This window comes from Lepidochelys kempii, chromosome 5 (genome assembly GCF_965140285.1).
Source record: "Lepidochelys kempii isolate rLepKem1 chromosome 5, rLepKem1.hap1, whole genome shotgun sequence".
Taxonomy (NCBI): domain Eukaryota; kingdom Metazoa; phylum Chordata; order Testudines; family Cheloniidae; genus Lepidochelys; species Lepidochelys kempii.
Window position 1 is genome coordinate 102457525 of NC_136384.1, and position 26456 is coordinate 102483980.

General features: G+C 36.5%; 1 protein-coding gene across 4 annotated transcripts in view; it reads right to left on the minus strand.

Moving 5' to 3' along the window:
* Positions 1–215: 215 nt before the first annotated feature.
* The window catches only part of RFX3 (regulatory factor X3), a 250108-nt gene continuing 223867 nt past the window's right edge, over positions 216–26456 (minus strand). For 3 of the 4 annotated variants that reach the window (XM_073345241.1, XM_073345239.1, XM_073345240.1), the window contains 8 exons: positions 25932–26047; positions 25278–25432; positions 16492–16589; positions 16015–16164; positions 14808–15016; positions 13192–13345; positions 10058–10100; positions 216–7523 (listed from right to left, as the gene is read on the minus strand). In XM_073345241.1, the coding sequence (XP_073201342.1) occupies positions 7285–7523; positions 10058–10100; positions 13192–13345; positions 14808–15016; positions 16015–16164; positions 16492–16589; positions 25278–25432; positions 25932–26047 (1164 nt within the window). In that variant the 3' untranslated portion in view covers positions 216–7284. Of the gene's footprint in view, positions 7524–10057; positions 10101–13191; positions 13346–14807; positions 15017–16014; positions 16165–16491; positions 16590–17190; positions 17314–25277; positions 25433–25931; positions 26048–26456 lie in introns of those variants that run through there. The other variant, XM_073345242.1, reaches the window with a different exon arrangement.

The following is a 26456-nucleotide window of genomic DNA, read 5'->3' on the forward strand; positions in this document are numbered from 1 at the left end:
AAGCACTTGATCACTCAATTATATTTTTCTTCTATGGTCTGAGGCACACTACACAGTAGTTTTTAGATTTTATTTTTAGTATTTCTAAATATAAATATTTCTTAATTTATTATGAAGCCAGAAAGGTGATGTTATTTAATTTTTCTCCCAAAATCAACAGTCCTGTGAAATATTTGGTTATACAAGAAAATTAATAAAAACAGAAGCATTTAAAATTTGTTTGTAACAAGAAAACAAATTTATTGATTTTTAAAAGACAAGACACAATTTTGTTTTGAAAAACACAAGAAAGCTAGCCTGAGTTCAAGTCTGAAATATTCAGAAAAATCCTACTATCTTTAGTATGTTCCAGTCATTTGTTTAAACAACACACTAAAAGTTAATATATATTTTTATAATTATAAAAGTTCCCCAGTTATTGTACAGTACACAATACAAATTGCCCACAAACTATTATTTAGCTCCTGCCAATTTTGAGAGGACATGATATACTAAAAGATTTAGCATTTCTCACAAAAATCACATCAGGAAATACATATTTACAAAATCAAATACATTATACAAAAAACTCATCACGTTATTCTGTAAAGATGTTTTCTTTAAATAATTAAAAAGTATATTTAACTGTAATCCAAAAACTGGAAAAGAACATTACATTATCTCACACATACAATCTACAAAAAAGTTGCTTACCTCATTTACATAACATATTCAGTCAATTGGAAAATAAAAGTTCAAATATCTCCTAGTGTTACAATGTTTCTGTGCTTGTGGGACTGAATAATGTAATCTGCCACTTACTAAGTGAAATTTAAATGATGGCACTTTAAAAAAAATAAAAATAAACACAACGAAGGAAGTTACCTAGAAGGTAAGAAAGCCCTGAGTGATAGTAGAATTTACTGATTGGTAAGCACTACAATTAACCTAATTAAAAGTTTACCATCTCAGGCACAAATTTCCAAGTTTTCTAAAGGCACTCACTTAAAGTTTCTGTAACAGTCTCGCTGGTTACTACTGTAAATCCAAATTTTTGATGGCAACAAGTGGGGATGGGACAGGGAGAAGGAACTTGCTTTGGTACAAAATGATACCTTTTTTGACCAACAAATATTTAAAATCTATATACTGGGTTATTTTAATTTTATATGTAATGTATAAAAATAAGCCAAATCACCGTAATATTTTATTCAAGGAAAATTTACTTGGGCTCCTCAGCCACTTAAAAACTCACCAATGAACCCCTTGGCAGACATCATCCTCGCACTGAGGGACAGCCAAAGAAAATGGGATCCCTTTATCACTCCTTATGAAAAAAAATCTCCTGCTAACTTCAGTAGTTAATTTTCTTGAGCCTGGAGTACTGAATCGGGTCCCTGATAATCATGAGTCAAAGGAGGTTATTCCTCCCAATTCCTATATTCTTCTGAAAATGTCTTTTATTGTTTTAGAGTGAAATTCAGCCCAGTACGACAGCCCCGGCAAGATCATCTGCACCACCTGAGCCCCATGTTAAACAAGGCCCTGATTCAGGAAAGCAATCAAGCACATGCCCAATTGTGACTTAAATGACTCACCATCTTGTGCTGGGCCTTCTTCTCTGGGATGAATTTCACCCTTAACAATCGATGTAAATTAACAATTCTTACCAAATATTTCATTACTCAGGGCTTCCAATCCCATCATCATAATTTTTTTTAAAAAAATTCAAACAAAACAAAAGAGTTAAAACAAATGTTTGAAAATAAGGCATATCTGACTTCAAACAAAAAATAGGCAGTCACTTTGTAAGTGGCTTTTACTATTTTTTAAGTAAAATTGGTAAATTAAACTCAGGTCTACTGGCACATAAAATCACTAGCAGCAATGATCAAGGCATGCAAACTGAGAAGCATTTACAGTAAATTATGAATAAAAAATTGTTAAATTAAAACCCTTTGAGTATTGCATTTGTTTTAATTAATTATGCATGAATTTGCATTGTTTATTTGACTAAAAAAAAGTTTACAACATATCTGCACTACACTACTGATGTATTTCCACTAAACATCTTAATATGAGACTTTTTTGCACTCAGCTAGACTAAAGCAAGCACAGCTGCAGATAATGGTGATCACTGGTTGATACTGCAGGGAACCAGTACAATATCTACAATATTCTCATATAGTAAGGTGACATTTAGAACTATTTTTTTCAGAGTCTCCACCCACTTCTAAATTTGTGCCCTTATTTTTGTATGCACAATTTATTTGTGAGAAAAAAGGTGTTTTTTCAGATGCCAAAATGCAGGTGCAAATTTATAGGTTTGGTTTTTTTTTCTTTTAAATTCTGACACTCAGTAAGGGCCATCCAAAAGTGCTTTCACAGATGAACTTGAACCAAGTGCCTCTATCTTCTTTGTTATCCATATGCCATTTCACAGTGACAAAATGTTGAAGTGGTATAAATAAAATTATGTTCTTTTTGCAATTGTTTATGCAAAAGATTGCGCAGAAAATTTAACGGCAAACATCTCAAATGTCCTGCAAAAATCATCCTTACTTATTATGACAGTTTTGTTCTGTTTTTATTCCTAAAGATTTCCATTTACAGTACTGGTGCTTTCCAATGCTACCCTAATGAGATTTTCAAAGTCTAAAAATAACCCTTTTTGCTAAATTCCCACCTTTTAAAGGCATTTTAAATACTTCACAACTTGTATTTATAGGACCATATATTTGACTCCTTCATTAAATATTTACGGAATTATGAAACTAAAGGAGCTGAAGTACTGTTTTGCTGTAGACAGTACACATAGATGGCAGTATATATTTTAGCCTAAATCAATCAAGCCTTCTACAACAAATTGAAAAGTCTACATAGTATGCAAGCATTTACTTTAGAAAAAAACATTTGTTGCAACATAACCAGACACTTAGATGTATACAATATCTTCAGTAGACTAATAATTAAATTACCTGAAAAGATTTTCCCCTTATCATGTGACTTACAATGCTCAAAGGGTTAATGCAAGGCATTACATCAAATTAATTTTCTAATACTAGAAATAAGCACTGTGTTTATGCTTCTATTCCAGTTTTTTAAAATCACCAAATAAAGTATCAGAGATACTATAATTCCATTCATTGACTTATCTTAACCATGTACACAGAGGTTGTCCTGTTCCACAGAGACAAGGGCCCAATTTTCAGGAATTAGTACTGCTCTCCCAAATTAATATTTCAAATTCTAAAATTACTGTAAAAAATGAGTTCTAATATTACAGAGTTTATTGATTTCTTTTTATGGCTATAAATGATTTTTTTGTTCTGTGAAACCACTTCTCTAAATGAAACAACTGCAATCTATTTTAAACTAATATACGTGTTTTCCTAAACAGTGCAGATGACATCTGGTAAGAACCACAAAGATATCAGATACGGTCTTCAAATGAAAATAATTTGAACATAGCAGTGTTTCAGACATTTAAAAATACCTCGTTTTAAATTAAACAAATTTGTATATAGACCTATACATTCCTGAATGACAATACACCAGCATTTTATTGATTTTACCCATTTGTGAAACTCAAGGCAGTAATGTTGCACATCGCTTATTTTGTAGGTAAACAATTTTAAAACTATTCTCCAGATGTTGTGTAAGGAATATTATCTAAACAAAGATGCATTAAACATGCTACAGTACAAGAGTAAGCACAAAAAGAATGGCAAGTTGGAGAGACAAAAAGTAATTTTAAATCTAGTGTACAATGAGAGACATGAAAAAGTACCAACAATTTTGCATACATATAAAAACTTGTGAAAATTGGGCCCCATGTTTTGAGAAAGTGGATCAACAATACCCCCCACATTGCTCACTGCATTATTTGTGCTAAAGGGGGAGGGGGATATTTTTAAAATAATTATTCTGAAATCAGTGTCTGGATCAGATAAAATCCACAAATCACATAGGCACTGACCCTGCAATTTGTAGCATGTGGGCAAACTGCTGCACTCCCACAGAGCACCAATGAAATTAGTGGTTTTAAGGGTTGGCACTTAAGTCTAGCCACATACTACATGATGCAGAACTGGGAACACGGTTTTAAATCTCTGTTTTTACCAAAAATCATTAACCCTTCCCACATATTAATAAATAGCAAAAGTGTGCAAATTGATTGATTATATATATAGTGTTTGATTTATTACAACTCCATTAAATGTAAAAAACCAAAACCAAACCCACAAACACCACCCAAACGTGTAAATTTACACAGTATTTTACTTCATTAAAGGAGAGATCTTGTAAGAAAATGATGGAAATGTTATTTAAAATTGACACTATAATCGAATTATAAACATGGGAATACAAACTATTTCATTCAATTAACTGAACACGCCATGATTCCAATTTATTTTGATAAATAACACTCTTTTTCAGAAAGAAAAGGAGTAGATCACCTCTAGTTAATTAAGATTTCTGGCATGTTAGATTCTCAGATTCATCTAACATTCTAGTTTTCATCTAAGGCATAAAAATTATTGTTGGTTCAAACTGTGAAATACATTCCATTTTTGTATTTACTCTTATTTTTTGCACTGTGGGAACAGTGAACAACTGGGGGGAGAAGTTGAATCATGGAGGGCTTACAGGCTCCACCTTTGATAGCAATCCAAATTTGCATGTTACAATCACACTTTTCTCTCAGCATGAGCAAATCCAACATTAAAACAATACAGGACAAGGAAAAGAAAATATTTAAGGTTTGCCAACACAAAAGATGAAACCAGTAAATATATCTGGTCCAATTCAGAACCTCAGTATTAAAGCATTAAAAGAAACTATGTTGAAAATGGAAAATATTTTGTTATTTTTATATTTAATTTAACCTGTAAACAGTTCATAATGCACAATGAAGGGGAATAAATATTTATCACAGCTTAGTTTTATTTTAATGAGGGGTGCAGACATGCTCTTTTGGATGGAAAAAAAATCAGGACACGCAAATAATATCTGGGTGAACAAAACCTATGAAACCTAGAGCTTGCATAAATTTCAAATACTGTAAATGACATAAACCCTATCTTGCACTCTCTACTCAGGGAAAACACCCATTGACTGGTGCGAGCTGTAGAGCATGTAAAATCGGGCCCCAAATTCTGAACAGTACAACTCTAAACAATTTATACTTATTTTATACATTAAAAATGTTTACTAGTGTATTAAGAAAATTTACTTGATCTGTATCAGTTCTTGGAGCATATGAAAACTCTAGCAAGAAAGATGTATACTATAAATATACTGTTCATCTCACATGCTGTTCAGCCATTTGGTACAGGTAAAAAAGATCAGTCCAAAGACACACTAAATAAACCAGACTAAATAACTCATTAGTTTTTTTTCCAACCGGCCCTCTCAATAAAACTGAAATGTTTGTGTGTGTACTTTCCTTCATTTTTGGCTTTTTTGCTTGCTTGTTTATTTCCACTATTAGAACTGAGTAGATTTGTGTGCCTGTTTTAAAAATAATGAAATGTATAAAATAATCACACATGCCTGTGAGATGTTTCATGTCAATTAAAATGGGATGTACACACATTCTCTATGATTTAGCCATTAAACATAATTGCAGACTGACACCCCACCACACATACAAATTGAAAACATGCTCTGCATTAAGTACCTGCTCATTTTGTTTACTTTCTAAAATTAAAAGTAGACAAGGGTTTAGAAAATATATAACCATGCTTGGGGCTGGGGTAACCTACTTTGTTAACATTTGAAGTTGGCATTAAAGCTAGTTTTGCTTTCCAGATCCCCAAGCATATCTCATTTGTAATAAAGTGAAATTCAGCTAGAAACAAGAAAAAATAGGTTTATTGTCACTCTAAGAGGGATATTAACACCATTTAGTAATAAAAAATTTCCTTTTATTTCTTTGAAGAATATGTAACCTGCCCTTACTTCTTAGGGAATTTGAAAATGACAGGCACACCTTGCTGAATGAATTTAAGAGTTATTAATAACAAAAAGTACTAAATCTTAGCTTCAGTTCTGTTTAAGGCACCATGTAATAGCCGAGGTACAATGATCCCTGATGTACATTCTTAAATGGCAATGGTCCATCTAGCCACCTATTCAAATTCTACACAATTGGGAATAAGTACAAATGAGGTGTGCCAGTTACACTGCCTTATTTAATTTTTGTAAAAATTTAAATCCACTTACTTTAAGAACTAGGAAATATTTTTGAAGTAAATATGATGCAGGTTGCTACATTCCTTGCATTCTATAAGTTATCTTTTATAAGAGCAGCAGATTGAACTACTAGTAGGAAAAAGACCTGGAATAGAAGAAATTCATCCAGATGGAATGGTTTCCTGTATGTCCAGTTCAGCATAAGTAGCACATACACTTACAAAAATCAAGTCACTTCTTTTTCAACTTCAGTATCTATCTACTACAGTCCCACTTAACAGCTGAAAGCATCTGTGCAGTGGTCTCAAATATAGAATCAGTAGTCTTCAAACAGAGGAACTGGTATGCAAACAAAATGTAAAACTGATGGTTTCAATGGAAGCTTGCATTGTTTACATGATGGTCTGATAATTATGTACATTTATTATGCACACATTACCATTCTCTCATTTAGTCTGCATTCATGAATGCAGAAACATAACTCTTCCTTAGATAAAGAAAACAATAGATCTTCTCAACCCTCCAGCATTATAATAAAAATTCCTAAAACTTTCCCACTGAATGCTCAGAAATATGATCAAAATAGTAGTGTCTTCTAGTTCTGTCCAATGAAAAGCACCTTTTTATGACAAATTTGATGCATCTGCTGTCAAATGAATATGCCTCCAGTGTAAATCAAAGAAAATATTTCTTTTGATATTTCACAGAAGTGCATCTAATTAAAAAACTATGTATATTAAATCATCACCATAACTAACAATTAACATTAACATATTTTAAAAAACTATGAAAAAATTAAATTACTTTAATTATAAGATGACAAAAACATTAATAGTAAGCTTTGCAAAATCCTTCTTGACAAGTGAAACTAAGAAAACTCTTAATATTGAGTGACCAATGTAAAATGATTTTGTTTACAAAAATTTTTTTTTAAACAGATCTGGGAAAATACATACACCCATTCCATTTCACAACTCCAACAAAGGTAATGTTCAGCAAAGCTAAAATTTGACAACAGTCGCCTTCAGACTTATTCTCGTTTTTTCATATTAAGCCCAACGTCAACAGGGCTAATGTAATCTGGGGGGAAAAAAGCTTTAATATTTGTTAGACTGCAGTATATGTATTTCCAGTAGCACTGCATTGTCTGATAGTCTGAGTACTCGTGACAATGTGCTCATTGTGAAGTGGGGTCAGGAGGTTCTGCTGTACTCCACTCTCTAGTACTGGCTGCATGCAGCCCACCTGAAATGCCTGGGTTAGCTCAGCTTTCTCTCTCTTGGCTTGTGGCTCTCCAGATTCCTCTAGCTCTTCATCTATTTCGCTTTCAACTTCACTGCCCTCATCTGCACAAACAAACAACCATGAAACTAGCACACAGTGAAAAAAAATCTAAATACTGTGAATTACTAAGGCTTTTATTTTGCAAACAACACATAAGATATGAAAAACAGAAATCTAGCTACCTGAGAAGGTATAAACTGAAAATTGAGATTTTACTGGGAAAATGTCAGTGCATAATGTGAGATTCATGTGTTCAATGAACTCTCAGCTTCAAATATTATAGTACACATTCTTAATTTTGCAATTGCTTTTTGTCACTTCAAGCCAGCTCAAACAAATATAATAGTGTCACTAAAATAACAATAACTTTGTACTTATATAATGTCTTTTGCCTGCAGAATTTAACATGAATGGAGATGAAGAGAAGCTAAGTGACTTGCCCAAGATCACAGAGCAAGCCAGTGGGAAAGAAGAGAACAGAGGCCAGATTTGCTGATTCCAAGGCTCTACTTAGAGGACCTAGAAATTTACCTACTCTCTATTATACTTCTCACTATTTAAAAAGCTAGTTATTTGGCAAAGTGCTTGACAAACAATGGGCCCAATTTTGCAGTCCTTACTCAGAGAAAACTCTTACAGACTATCTACACACGAATGTGTATAGATTTCACCCACCAGCATGTAGCCAGTTTCGGGGTGGGATTTTGAATACCTACTAATGTATAAACAATCAGCCCTTTTAAAAGATTTTCTTATTAGAGGCCATATCTACAGCATCCTGTAATTATTCGATACTGAAATATACTGTAGATATTATAGAACACTCATTCAGAAGACTATAAGAATCTAGTTTTAGGTTCTGCGCTACTATATTTTAGGGCTGTCAATTAATTGCAGTTAACTCACGTGATTAACTCAAAAAATTAATTGTGTTTAATCGTACTGTTAAACAATAGAATACCAATTGAAATGTATTAAATATTTTTGGATGTTTTCTACATTTTCAAATATATTGACTTTAATTACAACACGGAATACAAAGTGTACAGTGCTCACTTTATATTTATTTTTTATTACAAATATTTGCACTGTAAAAAAACAAAAGAAATAGTATTTTTCAAATTCACCTAATACAAGTACTGAAGTGCAATCTCTTTATCATGAAAGTCGAACCTACAAATGTAGAATTATGTACAAAAAAATAACTGCATTAAAAATAAATCAATGTAAAAATTTAGATCCTACAAGTCCACTCTGTCCTACTTCAGCCAATCGCTCAGACAAACAAGTTTGGTTAAAATTTGCAGGAGATAATGCTTCCTGCTTCTTGTTTTCAATGTCTCTTGAAAATGAGAACAAGCGTTCACATGGCACTTTTGTAGTCGGCGTTGCAAGGTATTTACTTGTCAGATATGCTAAACATTTGTATGCCCCTTCATTCTCTGGCCACCATTCCAGAAGACATGCTTCCGTGCTGATGATGCTCATTAAAAAACAATGTGTTAATTACACTTGTGACTAAACTCCTTGGGGGAGAATTGTATATATCCTGTTCTGTTTTTCCTGCATTCTGCTACATATTTCATGTCAAAGCAGTCTCAGATGATGACCCAACTCATGTTCATTTTAAGAACACTTTCACAGCAGATTTGACAAAATGCAAAGAAGGTACCAATGTGAGATTTCTAAAAATAGCTACAGCACTCAACCCAAGGTTTAAGAATCTGAAGTGTCGTCCAAAACCTGAGAGGGATGAGGTGTAGAGCATGCTTTCAGAAGACTTAAAAGAGCAACACTCAGATACGGAAACTACAGAACCTGAACACCAAAAAAGAAAATCAACCTTCTGCTGGTGGCATCTGACTCAGAGGATGAAAATGAACATGCATCATTCCACACTGCTTTGGATCGAGCAGAACCAGTCATCAGCATGGACGCATGTCCTCTGGAATGGTGGTTGAAGCATGAAGGGACATATGAATTTTAGGGCATCTGGCACGTAACTATCTTGCAGTGCGGGCTACAACAATGCCATGTGAATGCCTGTTCTCACTTTCAGGTGACATTGTAAACAAGAAGTGGACAGCAGTATCTCCTGCAAATAAACTTGTTTGTCTGAGTGATTGGCTGAAGTAGTACTGAGTGGACTTGCAGGCTCTAAAATTTTACATTGTTTTATTTCTGAATGCAGTTTTTTGTACATAATTCTACATTTGTAAGTTCAACTTTCATGATAAAGAGATTGCACTTTGTATTGGGAGAATTGAAAAATACTATTTCTTTTGTTGTTTTACAGTGCAAATACTTGTAATAAAAAAAAATATAAAGTGAGCACTGTACACTTTTTATTCTGTGTTGTAATTGAAATCAATATATCTGAAAATGTAGAAAACATCCAAAAGTATTTAAATAAATGGTACTATTCTATTATTAAGTGTGATTAATGGGGATTAATTTTTTAATCACATAATTAATGGTGATTAATTTTTTTAATCACATGACAGCCCTACTATATTTCCATAATATTAAATTTTGTCTTGCTCCAGATAATACTAGTTTTATAAAGAATTATATGTTCAAGAGATTAAGTACTTACCTTTATCCATATTTCCAGGGGAAGCAGCATTTAAGTCGCCAAACTGCAAAATAATAAATATTCTTGGCTAGTCTTAAAATCCATACTGCACATCCTATTTAAACATCAAATAAAATGGTGATGTAGTCCATCCTTTTTATCATGCAGTTAGAAAATTATTTGCAATTTAACTCACCAATTTTTTAAAACAGTTACAGTCAAATACCTGCTTTGCTGCCGTGGTGCAAAAACAGCAAGAAAAACCTTTGTTTTTTGACTGGTCCACCTTAATCTGAACATTTCTGATTCTATATTGCAGCGACCAGGAAACTTTTAAACCAAGTTATCAAAATTAAGATGTGTGACAGCGTTATTTTAGAAAAGACACAGTGAGGTTAGACATGTACCAGTTGTGAAAAAAAAAAATAGTTGCCACAATTGGTAGATGAATCACCTTGACATAAGACTGTTTTTTCTTTTTGGTGATTTTTAAATACAGTCTTTCTACTGACCAAAAAGGAAGCATTTATGTAGAGGTGGGGAATGACAGGGTGCAGAAAATCAGAGAGACTTTCACTGAGTTCAGTAGTTCATTTTCCATTCCCACTAAGATGCATTTTACCATGGTTTACAATAAGGAAATAACATCAAAGCTAAAATAAAAAGCCCCGGCAATGAAAATGGTGAAACTAATTAAAAACTGAAGTTAAAATCCTGATTAAAATAATTATCTGACATCTTTGTCAGGATCCTTGCCTGTTCTGAGTGTAAGCTCTTAGAGTAAGATATTCCTGCATCGTACAGTTTAGAAAATATTTTTGGTGCCTATGATGTGCTGCCAATATTTAAACAAAAAGCTTCCACAAAATTTCCCCTTAAGACCTTGTTTGTAATAGAGAAATTTGCACCCATGTCACTACATCAATGACACTAGTGCACACACCTAATGTAAATACATTAACCAGTGCAAGTGTGCTCACCACAGCTGTATGTGGTGAATCCTTGTCCATCTGGCTTGAAGAAAAGGGGTTCCCCCTCCTACAGTGGACAGTAGAGGGGGAAAGTTTACACAGATAGAGCAGGGAAGAGCAGAAAGCAGCTATACCAGGGTGGCACATCAGAACATATATAAGCATAAGAACGGCCATATGGGTCAGACCAAAGGTCCATCTACCTCAGTATCCTGTCTTCCAACAGTGGCCAATGCCAGGTTCCCCCAGGGAATGAACAGAACAGGTACCTTACTGGGTACCCAAGTTATTTGGGAAGGATGAGGTACACTATCTAACAGGGGAGCAGACTATTTTTGTCCAGTATTTAGGAAGGAATCAGTAAATATCTGGGAACCCGGAGTGGGATGTGTGGGAGGCAGACAAGCTTAATTGCCTGTGCCTCCTTGTGGCAGATGGCCAGTGCAGGTACTTGTTACAGAGGGGATACAGTTATCAGATGAAATGGACTGGGAAAGGATTTGAAGGAAAGCATTCCTTAAATGAGCTGAGGAAAGGAATTGGGGGCTCCTACATCTGGTACAGGAGGGTGCTGAGTCCCCCTCCTTTTCTAGCCCTTTTTACCTCATGCAAGGGGAGGGTGGCTAGATTTCAGCAACGGGATGGCCAGGACCAGGTTGGAGATTATCTGGCAAATGATGATGACCTGCACTATGCAATTTTATTGCTGGATATTCCCAGATATTTGAGATGACAGAGTTGCAGTCTAAATAATATCAATTTTCTCGTTTTCTTCCAGTGTGGCCAAATAGTCGGGGTTTACATCAGGTGTATCTTATTCTGGTAATTATCTGATTTATGCAAACTAACTAAATGCAATGTTGTCTACCAGCCACCCACACCACCTGGAAAACAATCCTCCAGTTCCATCCCTTTTTTGAATGAGAAACTGCAGAACAAAATCTGACCTGTAATTCTCAGGTAAGAACAACATATATTTATTTAATATATTTCTAACATTACCTGGCTTCATTCTGGTCAAAAATACAGAAAGAATTAGCCTTCCTTTTGCTATATCATCCAAAACCAGGAATTGCACAGATACACAAATGGCATAAATAAAAAAATAGTTAACCACTTTCCCCCCAAAACTCAAAACAATTTTGGGCTGGTTCTTATTTGAGCTATAGAAGTTTGCCAGTCCTCAATTTATGTCAGACCATTATTGAAACCCTCACGCTAAACACCTCACAGTTAGCAAATTCTATTTCAATTAAAAAGACAGAAATATAGCAACTCTACATTTTGACATATTCCTTACTATACATACATTATAATGGGGAAACACTGCAATTTTTAAAAAAAGCCAGTATTGGATATAAATATCTGAATGGTTAGCAGGTGACTACTCAGAATGATTTATTTTTCTAAATTGTGTGATGCTGTATTATGTTGTATTAAGACACCACAAATTAAGCTAACAGTATATGGCACTTCCCCAACCTCTATTAAAGTAAAACATTTATGGATAATATTAAATAAGTCTTGAAGAAAGAATGCTGTATGATGTCAACTTAAGTTGTGAGTTGACTTAACAATGCAATAGACATAATGTGATTGATTCCATGGTATAAAAACCACCACATTTCAGTTAGATTAGCCACCTGCTAACTATATGGGTCCCAATCCAGCAACCACCTATGTATGGGCTTTACTTTATGTACATGAATAGTACCAGTGAAGCCAAAAGGACTAGTTGTGTGTAAAATCAAGGAAATGTAAGTGTTTGCACAATGGAATCTGAGACATTTATATCTAATCCAAATTATTTATTTCAGATTTTCAGTATATTATGCAAATGTTTAAGGAAATTAATTCTTACTTTCTGCGGATAGTTCACTGAAAAGAAGAGTTTCCAACTACAGGTTTCTTTTGCAATTTTTTTTAGAGTCCTGAGTTATGAGTGCTCAATAACTCTGCAAATCAGGCAACTTTATTTAGTTGCCTAAACGTGGATTAAGATTACCTAACTTTGGGCACCCAAGTTTGAAAATGTTGGTCTATTTCAAACCCAGTCCAAACCTTATGCCTACAGCAGTTATATTAAACTCTTCCCACATTTAATTAGAAATTACAGACACTTTGTAAAGGTACATTCCAAATTCATCTCTAAATCAACCAGTCAGCTCTTGCATATTATCTTACCTCTCCCATAACTGCTATAGGTGTTTCTCCTGTTGCCTGAGCAACACGATGTTCTACTAAGTAAAACATGTACTCATCATAAAGCAGGCGGATCAGATGAAAAGAGCCAAAACTAGCAGCACTGCGCAAGGTTAAGTCTCGAATAACCATTGAGCTGTTTAAAAATGAAAAGATATATACATAAAATAAATATTAAAATTACCCCATATTTACAATTACATGACTTATCCATATGGAGAATTAACTCAGAGAAGAATCTTCTGCAGTTAACATTATCCACAGACACAAAACTCCTGAGTTATGGGGTTTTTGGGGTGCAATGTCAAGGAAACCAATGCAGGAAAGATATTAGAAATGATTATTTGCCTGAATACTCCAGAATCTATATACCATACCTTGCTCTGCAAATATGGATTATTTTGGCACAGACCCATCCCAAACATTTCTCAAAAGTTAAATAGAGTAGGTGAATTTGCATTTTTATATTATATTATTTTCAGAGAAGTCACTTTACAGGTAAACAACCTTCCTCTTTCTCTGAAATTATCATCTTTCAGACCACACTCTTAGAATCTAGGAGCCAGATTTTCAAAAGTGTATTTCTTTATGCATGCACACCTTTCGATGCGTCGGTTTTGAATCATCCCAATTTGGGGGCACACATTAAAGGTTACATGCACATCAGTTAGGCATATGCAAAAATCAGTCCTTTGAAAAACTGGCATTAAAATACAAGAAAGAGTCTTCCACTTGAATCTTAAATAAAAAACATTGTATTATAATTATTCTAGTTTAAACAAAGATCTGAAAGTACAAAAGAAAATATCCCTTTCAGCTATACCATCATTGGTGCCAAAACTGCAACACAATGGTACGGATTTCTGATTGATAAAATTTTTAAAGCTGGTCACATAAGTTGTGCCAATAAGTTAGCAGGTATACCTGTTGTATGTACAAATGCAGGTTTTGTTTGAAAAACTCCACAATATTAAAGACTCATGAAACAGATACTATAATGGATCATCTTTAAAAAATTAAGAAATGTTCTGTCAATGTACTTTATACAGACAGAAAAAAAGTTACATAATGTTACCATGTATTTATATACAAACATGACACACAAAGAATATACTTTATTTACCAGCTCTTCTTTGGTAACAGAAGTAACACAGAATATGTACTTTTTGCTTGATGTTCTTCCACATATTAAAAAAGACTGTCTTCAAAACAAAATAAAAATAGAAGACATGGTATTTTAATAAATAAATATTAATAAAAATAATTTTACAGTTATATAGTGTTTCATCCCAAAGATTTCCTGAACATGTTACAAACTTAGGACCAAATTTGGCTCTCATTGCATTTGTACAATGCTTCTGAAACAGTTCACAAGGATCGCTCCTCAATCACTGAGTTGCATTCTGGCCTTGAATTTGAGGTTAATATAACCCTACCCTTTTGAAAAATGCTATGGGATCTTTAATAATTTAATAAAAAATGCTCTGTGGTCTGATCTTATTTTTCTTCCATGTTATCAAAATCTCTGTGTGCGCGCACATTTCAACAGCAAAGTATGAAATACATTGAAAACATTTTAAAATAATTTTAAGTACTACCTGTAGAAAGACCATTTTAGCAGAAATTGCCGTGCTGCTTTAGGAAAGCTGGGTCTTCCTTCATATGGTTTCAATGCTTGCATCATTACGTTATCGAGCCAGGCAGCCCACTGCTCCAGAGTGCTCTGCTGCTGAAGAGTCATCTTGAAGTCGGTTTCTAGTCTCTGAACCATGTTGTCATCACACTGGCATACCCAGGAAGCCTGCTCCTATTACAGTACATAACATATCTTCAATTAACATCAGTATGTGAAGCTTATGCATAAAAGGAAAATTATTATGAAAGATTAAATAATCAGCTGAATGAAGAGGATGAACTACTCTTTCCAGGCAAACTAATGAAGCCATTTTTATTTTTAAAACCCCCATAATCTCATTCTTACACAAAGGTGGGCAAAAAATAAACAAAATATGAAAATGGGCTTTAAATAAAATATCTAAATTAAAAATATTGTAGAAAAAACAGAAATGAATAGAGAGCAATACTCAAATATTTTTTATATGAAACTTCTTTAACTCTAGTCCTTCCTAACATTTATCATGAAAATTTTGGGAGTTGATGGGTTGTAGGGAGTGTAATGGCAGCATGTTGGGTGAGCAGAGAAGTACTAGTGCAGAGAGTAGTAAGCAGTGGGTGATATCAAGGCCGTTTTGTTTGCCTGTAGGCAAACAAAATTAATCCAAATTAATTATGCGATTTATAGTATATTTACAGAGACACTGGAATCATATTTTAAATAGAATAAATAATTTGAAACACATTGTGACCATAGCAGGTAAGTGTATTACTTTTAAATATTTAAAAAATGTGAGTAGGACACCCTCGCTAGAAATATTGCAGTATAGTTAGCTACTATTAGATCTGCCCAGAAGACCAGACCTATTGCCTTAGACCTCATCACAGGAAAGAAGCATTAGTTCTAAAAATAAGTGGACTCCTCAATTGCATCTCCACTAAATGAAAGTAAGCAGAACACTTTGGGTTGGAACATCGGAAATAGAGAGGAAAAAGCTCTGATATCTTTCCTTCCTGAGGACAGTTGTGTAAACTGTTAGATTTGGCTAGACACACTCAGCATACACCTCAGCAAAATGTACCTGTTGCATTTTCTGGGTGGAAATATGTGACCTAATACTAATGTTCGGAGTTATGGGGAAAACAAAAGAGAACACTTGATAAACTCTGTTTTGTAAAGATACAGTTTACCTGGACATTGGCAAAATCAACACGGTTGAGGTCATTGAGCATCTGGTTGATTTGAGAAGTGTTCTGAAGCACAGCACGAGCTGCCTGAGCCAGGTGATTAAGAGATGTGTATCTTCGCAGAGTCTGGGCAAAGGCACTTACAGCGGCAACCTATGAAGAAATCAGTTTTCTCAAATCATATTGTACTCACATTATTTCTGGATCAACTTATCCCTTGATGATTCTTTTATATTACATTTTAATTATATATTCATTTTGTGTGAGCCATCTTACGTGTGAATCACAGCATTTAAAATTACAGATCAAATAATGTTTCCTCATATGTTTTAAAGATTTTCAGCAACCAAAACATAAACATAACAGCATTTGTTGTAGCTATCAAAATGCAAATATTTTTACTATAGTCATTAATGTCATTCAGGCTCACTGTTGAATAATGCAACTTTCATTCCAAACTAAACAGTTACTTAATTTTACCTTGGTTTGTATCATTCTCTGTGGAATATTGTTCATGGCATTGGAAAGCCAACCTTCAAGGCTTTTTGCAAAATTGCGAATGGCTTGGGTCAAGGCACCTAAACATTAAAGAATAAAAACCAAAATGAAAAAGAAGTGCCTGTACTGAAACCTTCATGTCCTTTATGTTTTAATATTCTATATTGATGAGATCTGCCGTTTTTACATACTCAGAGGCTTATCCAGTCTAGGTTCAAAATTCTTCATTCACATATATAATATGCAAGAATTATTTTATTTTCAGCTTTTCCAAGCAGAACTGACCTCCTTATCTAAGAAGCTTTCAAAGGTCTATGGCCAAAGCAACAAAACACCAGTGGTGAGTACTGTTTCAGGTATTTCTGTAGAGGAACATCAATAACTGTAACAACTGTTTTGTATCTACTGAAACAAGCAGGATTCTCTTTACATCATTACTGTTCAACCTTCCACTACAACTAAGTGCTTTTTCTTCTCAGGTACAGAGAGGCTGCTGAAAATTGTGATTATTACAAAAGTACAATTTCCTCAAGTTAGCCCAAATTGTGCTGCACCATCACCAACATGATGTTTATTCCAGTTTTAAAGAATAAAACACATGATAGTGCAGTGCTCAAAGGCAGTGTCAACCAGCAAAATATAAAAATATACATAAGTGATAGAAAGTAGGGTTATTCTTACCGTGGAGAAGCCTCTGTTTCCCTTTCCCAGTACAGCTCCCTCAGCACTGATGAGTGGTCCACACAGGTGGTTCGAGAGAAATTTTATAGACCTGTCGATGAGCCTGTGACATCATATTCCCTTCTATAAAGGAAGAGATGGACACTAACCTGCATTTCTCAAGTGAGAAAAAGTTCTAGTTCATGAAGGGGGATGGAAGGGAAATATGTGCTGAGGGAGCTACACTTGGAAAAGAAAAAACAGGAACTCCTCCACAGTAAATAAAACCTCACTTTTCCTTACCTCTCACTTGCTCTCTCAAGTATAATACATAGATCTACCAAAAAAGTGTCACATAAAAGAGAAAGGAAAACTATAAGTTTCAGTAGACTCATGATGAATAACGCAGTTGTAATAATGGTGTAAAAAAACCTTGAAAGGGGGAAACTCAATTGTCTTTAAAAGATTTTGAATGACATGTAAAAGGAAACAATGAAAATGTCTACAACTGAGTATTGATTGGATCCATTTATAAAATCATCTCTCTCCAGTAGAGTAAGAATTAGTTGTAAAGAAAAGTTATATTCTTTGAGAAATATCCACTTACAGCTAAAGTAATTAAATGATTCCCTTTTTTAAAGTGTGTGTTTTTTTAAAGGAATCAGAGTTATTTAGATCTATCAAAAAGGATAAAAAAGTTATTTGTCTTCCGAGCATATTATTTTGTTTTCAACTATGCAGTGGGAACTAGTGATGGGTGAACCTGGTAAGGTCTGAGCCTTGTGATGTTGCAAAACTGGGCTGGAAGTCTTATGAGAACAGGCTTTTTCATGAGTTTTCTAGGACAAAAAGAGACTTCTTTTTTCTGGTCTGTCAAATACCTAGCATGCTTTTGGTGCTATGCAAATTTATTTCTGCACACTTATTAATTAGCTGTGCATTAATTCATGTGACCAATGGTTTTATAGAATTTCTTCAATACAGTGTTCCTTGAGCTGTAATCACTAAGTTAATGATACTGGTTGTCTAAGGCAAAATTAATCTTTTCATGAACACTGAACAACAGATATAGTAAAACATCTCTTTCATATACTCATCTTTCAGAGCAAAGTATCTCTATTCTACTTTCAAAATAAGTGTGATTAAAAAAAGAAACGAACAACAACTTGATGAAGTAAATGTTGTCTTTTGTTGTGATGAAAAAGAGGAATAGATGATAGTAAGAGACATACTAACTTCCACAGCAGGAAGTTTCTTTTATGTATATAAAATAGATTATTTAACATAAAAATTGTATAGAATAACCATGAATTTCTGAAGACCTGAGAGAGAGAAGTGTCATTTTAAACCCAAAACAAATTCTGTGCTCTCTTTGTTTCAATCAAGCGAAAGCATGCTACCTAAATTGTGCTGGCCTTTACTTCTTAAGCCCTATTCTAGAAAGGAAATTAAAATCTCTTATTTTTCTTTGAAGCAGTAATTGTTTATATGCCTGGTAACTACAAAAGATCTTAAAACGGCATTTCTTTAGACATTCTTGGTACTGATTTGGCTATCACACAAGAAAACTAATTTAGAGAGTGACAAGGTGATCTTGCATGCAGTTAACAATAAAAGTGACCTGAGTGGCTTTTGATTTGTTACAGCCTGTGAAGTGCTGCTGTCAGTAATAAAAGGTTTTGCAGGAAATGGCATTGGGAGTAATGCTGTTTGTTTCATTAGTGTCAGGCCAGCTAATGCTGGCTTCAGAACTAAAAGTGTTCATCTTCTATAAGAGTACCAGAATCGCTGAGGGGACAGCCACGAGAAGATCATCTTCATGGAGAGGGTGGGCAATAGAGCAGGTTGTGAGGGCTTTGAACAGTCGTTTAGTGAGAACAGAGAGAGAGAGATATTCAGGTCCCAAGAAGGGGTAGGTTTTTGTACAGGTTGAAAGGCATTGAGGAAGCAAATGGTGATTGGGTGAGTGAAGATGGAGGAACTGTCTAATGGAGGGAGGAAGGCTCTGAGAGCCAGCAGGTGGACTCTGAGGGAGGAGTGGGCGAGGGCCTACAGTTTAAGTTGGAGGAAGTAGCCTAGGAGGATAGGAATGGATATGGAGTCTAGTGGGTAATGGTGGTGGTGTGCCCAAGTGGTGAAATGCTTCCATTTTGTCTGATAGCAGGTTCTAGAAGATGGCCTTCTGCTGTGCGTGAGGATGTCATGCACTAGGGTGGAGCATGGCTCTGTCTACTTGCGAGCCCGATCCAAATACCACGCTGTGAGGTGCAGCAGGCATGTGTTGGGGTTTCAGAATCATCCCTGCACCTGTGTGAGGAGATCTGGGTGGGTGTGGAGGCAGATCAGGGGAGGCGAGGGATGAGCAGGGAGATGGAGGAGGTCCATGAACCAGTATTAGCAAGGCCAAAAGGGGACTATCAATATGACCTTCGCTTGATCCCATTGAATCTTGTGCAGGACTTGCGGGAGTAGGGGAATGGGCGGAAAGGCATAGTGGACTTCATTGTCTAGGGCAGGAGAAGGGCATTGCCCTGTGAGTCTGGCCCCAATGCCCATCTGGAGCAGAAGAGGGGGAGTTTGCAGTTCTCACTGGTCACAAAGAGTTCCCAGCACAGGGTGCCCCACCAGCAGAAGACAGAGCATCATGTGGGATCATGTAGTTCCTACTCATGGGTCGCATAGAAAAACCTGCTGAGTGTGTTCGCTAGGGAGTTGCTGGCACCCAGAAGATACAAGGCTTGTAGTATCACTTCGTGCTTGATGCACCCTTTTCAGAGTTGGAGGCCTCTGCACATAGAGAGAGTGACTTGTCACTGCCTTGCTTGTTGATATATACAACTGTTGCCATGTTGTGGGACAGCAGTTGAATGTGATATGATCTTATGAGAGAGAGGAATGCCTGACAGGTAAGACGGGCAACTCTCAATTCCAGAATGTTGATGTGCATCTTGGCCTCTCTCGGTATCCAGAGGCCATGGGCCATGTGACTAGACAGGTGGACGCCCCAACCAGTGAGGGAGGCCTCTCTGGTGAGAGTGGTGCAGAGAGCGGGAGGTGTAAACAGGGTGCCGACCAAGACTTTGGACAAGTTGGTCCACCACATGAAGGAGTCGAGGACGAACCAGTGGAGCAGGACAGACCTGTTCAAGCAGTCTGTCTGTGGTTTGTAGATCAACCTGAGCTACAGTTGAAGGCAGCATATATGGAGGCAGGCATGGGGTGTTATGGAGATGCAGGCCGCCATGTGGCCAAGGAGGGAAAGACATTGGTGGATACAGGTGTGCGGTTTGCGGCATAATGTTGCGATGAGAGAGGTAAGGATGGCAAACGGGTCTGCCGGGAGGAAAGCTTGGCTCACGAGAGCGTCCAGGAATGCCCCAATAAAGGTGATCCATTGGGTAGGGATGAGGACTGGCTTTTCCCTGCTGATACAAATGCCCATGTTGGCGAGGAGATTGCAAAGGGTCTGTATACCGGAAGGGAGGTGGTTGCGTGACATCACAACGAGGAACAGTCATCAAGATAGGGAAACACGGAGTGGCCAAGGCGTCGCATGTGGGCTGCGATGATGGCAAAGACTTTTGTGAATACACAAGGTGCAGTGGCAATGCCAAAGGGGAGGACACAAAACTGAGAATGGGAATGAGCAACCCGTAAAATGGAGAAATTTCCAATGAGCCAGGTGAATGTCGATGTGGAAATATGGCATTTTTCATATTGAGAGCTGCAAACCAGGCTCCGTGAGGGAGGGAAGGGATAAGGAGGGAAAATGTGACCATCCAGAACTTGAATTTTCATATGAACCTGTTGAGTAACTGGAGGTCCAGAATGGGGCAGCAGCTGCCTCTTTTTTTCAGAATAAGGAAATACAGGGAATTAAAGCGGCAGCCCTAGTAATGGAGGGGCTTGCGCTCTCTGGCACCCTTTCGGAGAAGGGTGCCTGCTTCCTCTCAGAGGAGATCTGAGTGGGAAGGATCTCCAGGAGAGTGCGATGAGGGGGGAATCAGAGGACTTCTATAGACTATCCCTGGTGAATGATGTCAAGCATCGAGCGGTCTGTGGTGATCTTGTCCCAGTTGTGGGCAAACAGGCAAGACGGCCCCCAAGAGTGACATGGGGCAGCATGAGAGGGATAGGAGGAGGTTCAGATGAGGGAGTCAAAATGGGTGTTTTGACTGATGTTGTGGGAAGGTTGAGGGGGTAGAAGCGGTAGCAGCAGAGTAATGTAGTTGTTGAGAGCACTGATGATGTCGGGACGATGCCTGTTGTTGTTGGAAGTAGGGGTAGGAGGAGGTGTTGGGGCAGGGCAAAAGGACGACTTCTGCTGCCTGCAGGTCAGGGCCCAGGTGTATATGGTGAGTGACTGCAGAGCGGGGTGGGAATCACTGAGACCGCAGAGAGATTTATCCGTCTTGTCACTAAAGCTTTTGGTTGTCAAAGGAGAGGTCCTCAAAAGTGGATGGTGCTTTGCCTTATGCTCCTTCCGGGGCTTCTTGGGAGCTGGGGCAGCCAGGTCGACGCACAACTCTTCACCTGATCTAGCTCAGGGAGGCAATGCTGTGTTTCAGGGCAGTGCCCATCGGGGAGCTGCCCTTATGCCCATGTCCATGCTTCTTATGTTCATGGTCTGGCTTCTGTGGCAGTACTTATGGCTCTGTTGCATTGGAGCAAGACAGAGGGGCACTTACTAGTGGTGACAGATGCCATTCCGATGGATCTGCCAGTTTCGGATCAGACTGCACACATGGGCGCATAGCCTCCTCCATTAGAAATGTACAGAGGCAAAGTTCTTTAGCTTCTCAATTTCGGAGCGGGAACGATCGGCAGAAGGAACAGCCGGTGACAACGTGGGCTTCGCCAAGGCAGTAAAGGCACAGTTGGTGCTCGTCGCTCACAGCAAAGGAGCGTGGGTTTCAAAGCTGGCTTGCCAGGGCACAATCCCCGGAAGCAGGGGGTGGGAGGGATCTGTCCGACGGGGGAAGAAATCCAACAGGGATCCTAACTAATTATGAATCTTACAAGCTACTATATACAACTACTATATACACTGAAAAAATGGACAAGCAGTTCTCTTAGCAAGGCTTAGAGCACTGAGGAACAGGCGTTCTGACTCTAGCCATGTGGCGATAAAAGGGAACTGGAGCAGTGTTGACCTGCATGGCCTCTGATAACCCTGGATGTGAGCACGCGAACAATGCACAACACACATGCAGGTCAATGGACGCTACTACTGCAAAACTGTTCCAGCTTTGGCGCATGTCACGGATGCGCACCCATGTCTGGAATCCATATAGGGACCACCACTCAAAGAAGAACTTGTACTTGTTGAGACAATCACTACCCCTTTTTGCTCTCAGCTTCCACTCTTACTCTTGAATGATGCTTTTTCCAGGAAGCCATTAGCAAGTCAGCTTCACCCATCTCTGTTCTTATGGGGCCAGCCATATAAACCCAAATTTCCCTGAATCCTGTATTTAGCCTACTGTGGTGAGTGGAAGACATTTCCTCAACCTCTGAAGCAGGTAATAAACTACTGCTGCTCCCACTACTGCTGTTTTTGCATTGGCATTTTGTATCCTGTACTGAGAATCATTCCAGAGTGCACTGTGCTAAAGGACTAAATCTGGATTAAATTTAGGGATTTTTATTGAGCTAAATGGACTTTGTGACAGAACGGTACCTTTTAGTTGCTGAATTAAAGGGTCACTGTAAAAGGGCGAGGGGGATTTTAACTCTCACTAATGCAGAATGGAGGTGGAGGATGGGGAATTTGGGGAAGTGGGCCTACTTATGTGCCGTCACTCCTGCAAAAGATCAGTATGGGAGAAACAGGCTAGGCAACTACTCCTGAAGATCCAGAAAAGAAAGTGGATCAAACATCTGCCCTCTAAAGATATTTGAAGAGATGAGGGTATGGATGGGAACCCACCAGGATACCATAAAAGATAGAAAGAGGCTTGTTGGTAGGAAGTGGTCCTTGGATTAAAAGATATTTCTATCAAGCATCATCCAAACAACAGGAATCCCACATACAGCATACATAATCATCCAAATCTAACTAATGGTATGTTCATCCATTACTGCATTTCATTCCTAATGGAAATCCTTTGTCAGTAATGACAAACAGAATGAAGAGGACCCAAACATATATGCACTTATCAGCACTGGACATATATGCTTCATCAATGAAGAATTTTTTGAAATCCTGTACAGACACTGCTCCATCTAGCTCATGAAGTAAATTGAGAGTAGGCAGGAAGATGTCATAGCTAATAAGCTAATTTACAAAACTTCTCTGGGGACTACCAGTCAATGCAGAGGAAGCAAGTGAAAGGCAAGGGAAAAAGCAGGATCTGGTACATAAATCAGTAAGCATATATACACACATTAAAATATTCCATGATAACTTCACTTACGCAATATATTTTTTAAAATCAGAAACTACTTTGTGTGGATGGAATGGAAGACTATTTTAATAGCTCATTTCTCCTTCATTCAAACCTCAATTCAATTTGTCAACTTTAATTGAAATTTTTTTGAATATTTGTTTGAGCTGGACTGAATTCACTTGAAAATAAGATTCTACCTATTTACATTAAACAGAAAAATAAACTCCACCATAAACATAGGCCAAAGCCAATTAGTTTAAGTATGTAGACAAAGGTTGCTTATTTAATCTCTGTATTTAAAAAGGATAATCATTCAGCATTTCTTCTTCTCTTTTCTATTTCATTAATAAAAGGGTCAAATACAACTGCAATCCACCAATATCTTAATCTTTGCCTTTTTAACTATAAAATTTAATTAAAAAATTGTCTTAATATATGGTTGGCATTTGGACTTTTAGATTCACAAAGCTAAAATTTCTTGTACCACAAGTACTGTACTGTGTATAGTGACGTTCCACTCTGTTTCATTAATAAGTGAAGGTCAGTAGCATGTTCTTACAAAGGTGTAGGTGTAATTTTTTTCTGACCTGTCTGTAACTGGAATCATTAGTAGCAGTTGTATTGACACCAACAGAAAATAGCATTGTTAGTTACAAGGCTATCTGAGGCACCATCTCCTTTAAATATTAATCCAATTTAACTATGAAATGACTATTGTTTGGTTCATGAAGCGAACACAATGCATATGTAGTTATATGGATTTTACCTGTACATCATCATTAATTATTATTGTTAATGGAAGATATATTCATAATATTTAGCATGACATACATGACATAATAAATACTTTATAAAGGAATTCAACTTTGCTGGAAACCAAGTGAATTAGTTTTCTGTTAAAAGCAGTCTTAAAATTCACTACCTGAGCAATTACGGATTCCAATAATTTTAGCTTTGAAAAGAAAACTGTACTCCTGAGTAAAACAATTTGATAATGGTTGGCTGGCCAAGGTATTATACTACCATCAGTCACTGAGTCTATCAGGTCGGACACAGAACAAAAAATGTGATAGCCTGGAAAAACGAATAAGGCTAAAAATGTTTGACTTTGCACTACACCATTTTAATAGTAAAATGTAACATTAAAATTCATAACCTACTGAGTTAAGTAACCTCCTGATCAACCAACAACAACTGTTTAGTTGTCCAGAAACGAAAGCATACAGCATATACATAATTTTTATTAGCTATTTAGAGGCTAATGTAAAGCCTAACCCAAAGCCTACTAAAATAACTGGAAAACTCTGAATGATATCAGTGGACTCTGGCTCAGACCCATAGTGTGTTGGAGTCTATCATGTAGACTAGAGTCAGAGTACAAAGGAACAACATTTTTGATACTAAAGTATAATAAAATAAATAATATACAATGACAAAAGCATCTTTTTTTTAGGAAAATATATCCTGAAAACTTCTGGAAGCCTGTTTTTATCCTTTTATAAATGTGGTGAAATCATCAATCCCTTTTTCTTTAAATACAATGCATACACCTACTGCTACCTTTCTACACTATAAAGCTAAGAGTGACCACATATACTGCTCCTGTAGCCTTCAAAATCACTCCCAAAGGTTTCCTGGGAGGTATTGTAGGCATAAGATCACCAGACCAAAAAAAAAAAAAAAAAAATCCTTACAAGACGTCATCTGTGTTCAACTTACTAGGAATAGGTCTAAGGACGTCAGGAATGAGAATCTCCACCAAAGCCTGGTACATCACATGGTCACAGTTACACATCCATTTCAGAACAGTCTCATTTTTGCACAGAGTAATCAGCTTTGCTTTCGGAAGTCGACTTTCTATTTCACTCAGATTGCTGGTGTGAACAAATGTATCAAATGAATAAATGAAAATGCATATACATGCAGATAGGAAAACAATGGACTTTAAAATATTTTATTTAATAAAACATTATACATGTCTGAACCACACCCAACAGCACTGCTGCACCTTGTGTCATATGAGATTGAAAAATGGCCTTCAAATTTCTGCTACAGCACATAACTTATGCAGAGGTATGATAAGAATGGTCCTTTTACCTCAAAAAAGATTGAATACAATGTTATGAAAAGATACCTCTACTGTAGTGATCCAAACCAAATAAAATGGTAGATATACATATACAATCATTTCAAAAAAGCAATTTGTGGTAAACACTAGCTAGAGTGGACAAACATTTTAGACAGCATTAATTTAACCTCGTAAATTAATGATAGCAAGTTAGGTTTCCAGTTAGTAGTAAAACTATACTTCTATTTGATTTTATATCTGCAATTAAATGATGATAATAACCAGTAAAAGAGACATTTACTGACCTCGGTTCACTAATAGCAGTGCCATCAGCTTGAGTGGAGGGAGAATAGCGCCAGAAAGTTTGCCACAATTTTTCTATCAGGCTAAACTGAAGGTTCACTACAACATCCAATATTGCCTGGGGGGGGAAAAAAAAAGGCAAGTGCAGGTGGTCTTCTACCTAAATTTTCGTTAGCAGGGTATGTTATGACAACATTTATATACTGGCTATATTTTGCATAATTAGGAGGAATAGTGGTGAAATGTATATTTCTATTTTAACCAGTGATCAGAGTATATATCCAGTATGTGCAGCGAGATACACTAATAGAAGTATAAGTGGATATGAGGCAAAAAAGAGAAGGTCTGCCCTAAACAATCATATTTGATGAATTCACATAAGCAAAACTTCTAAAATAGCTAAAAAATCAAGGGAGACAAGGTAAATTTGCCATGACTACTTCTGCACTGAAGGTTCATATATCTTTTCCATTTCACATCATTTGAAATAGTTGTAACAGCCACAGAAATATTCCAGATGAAATATG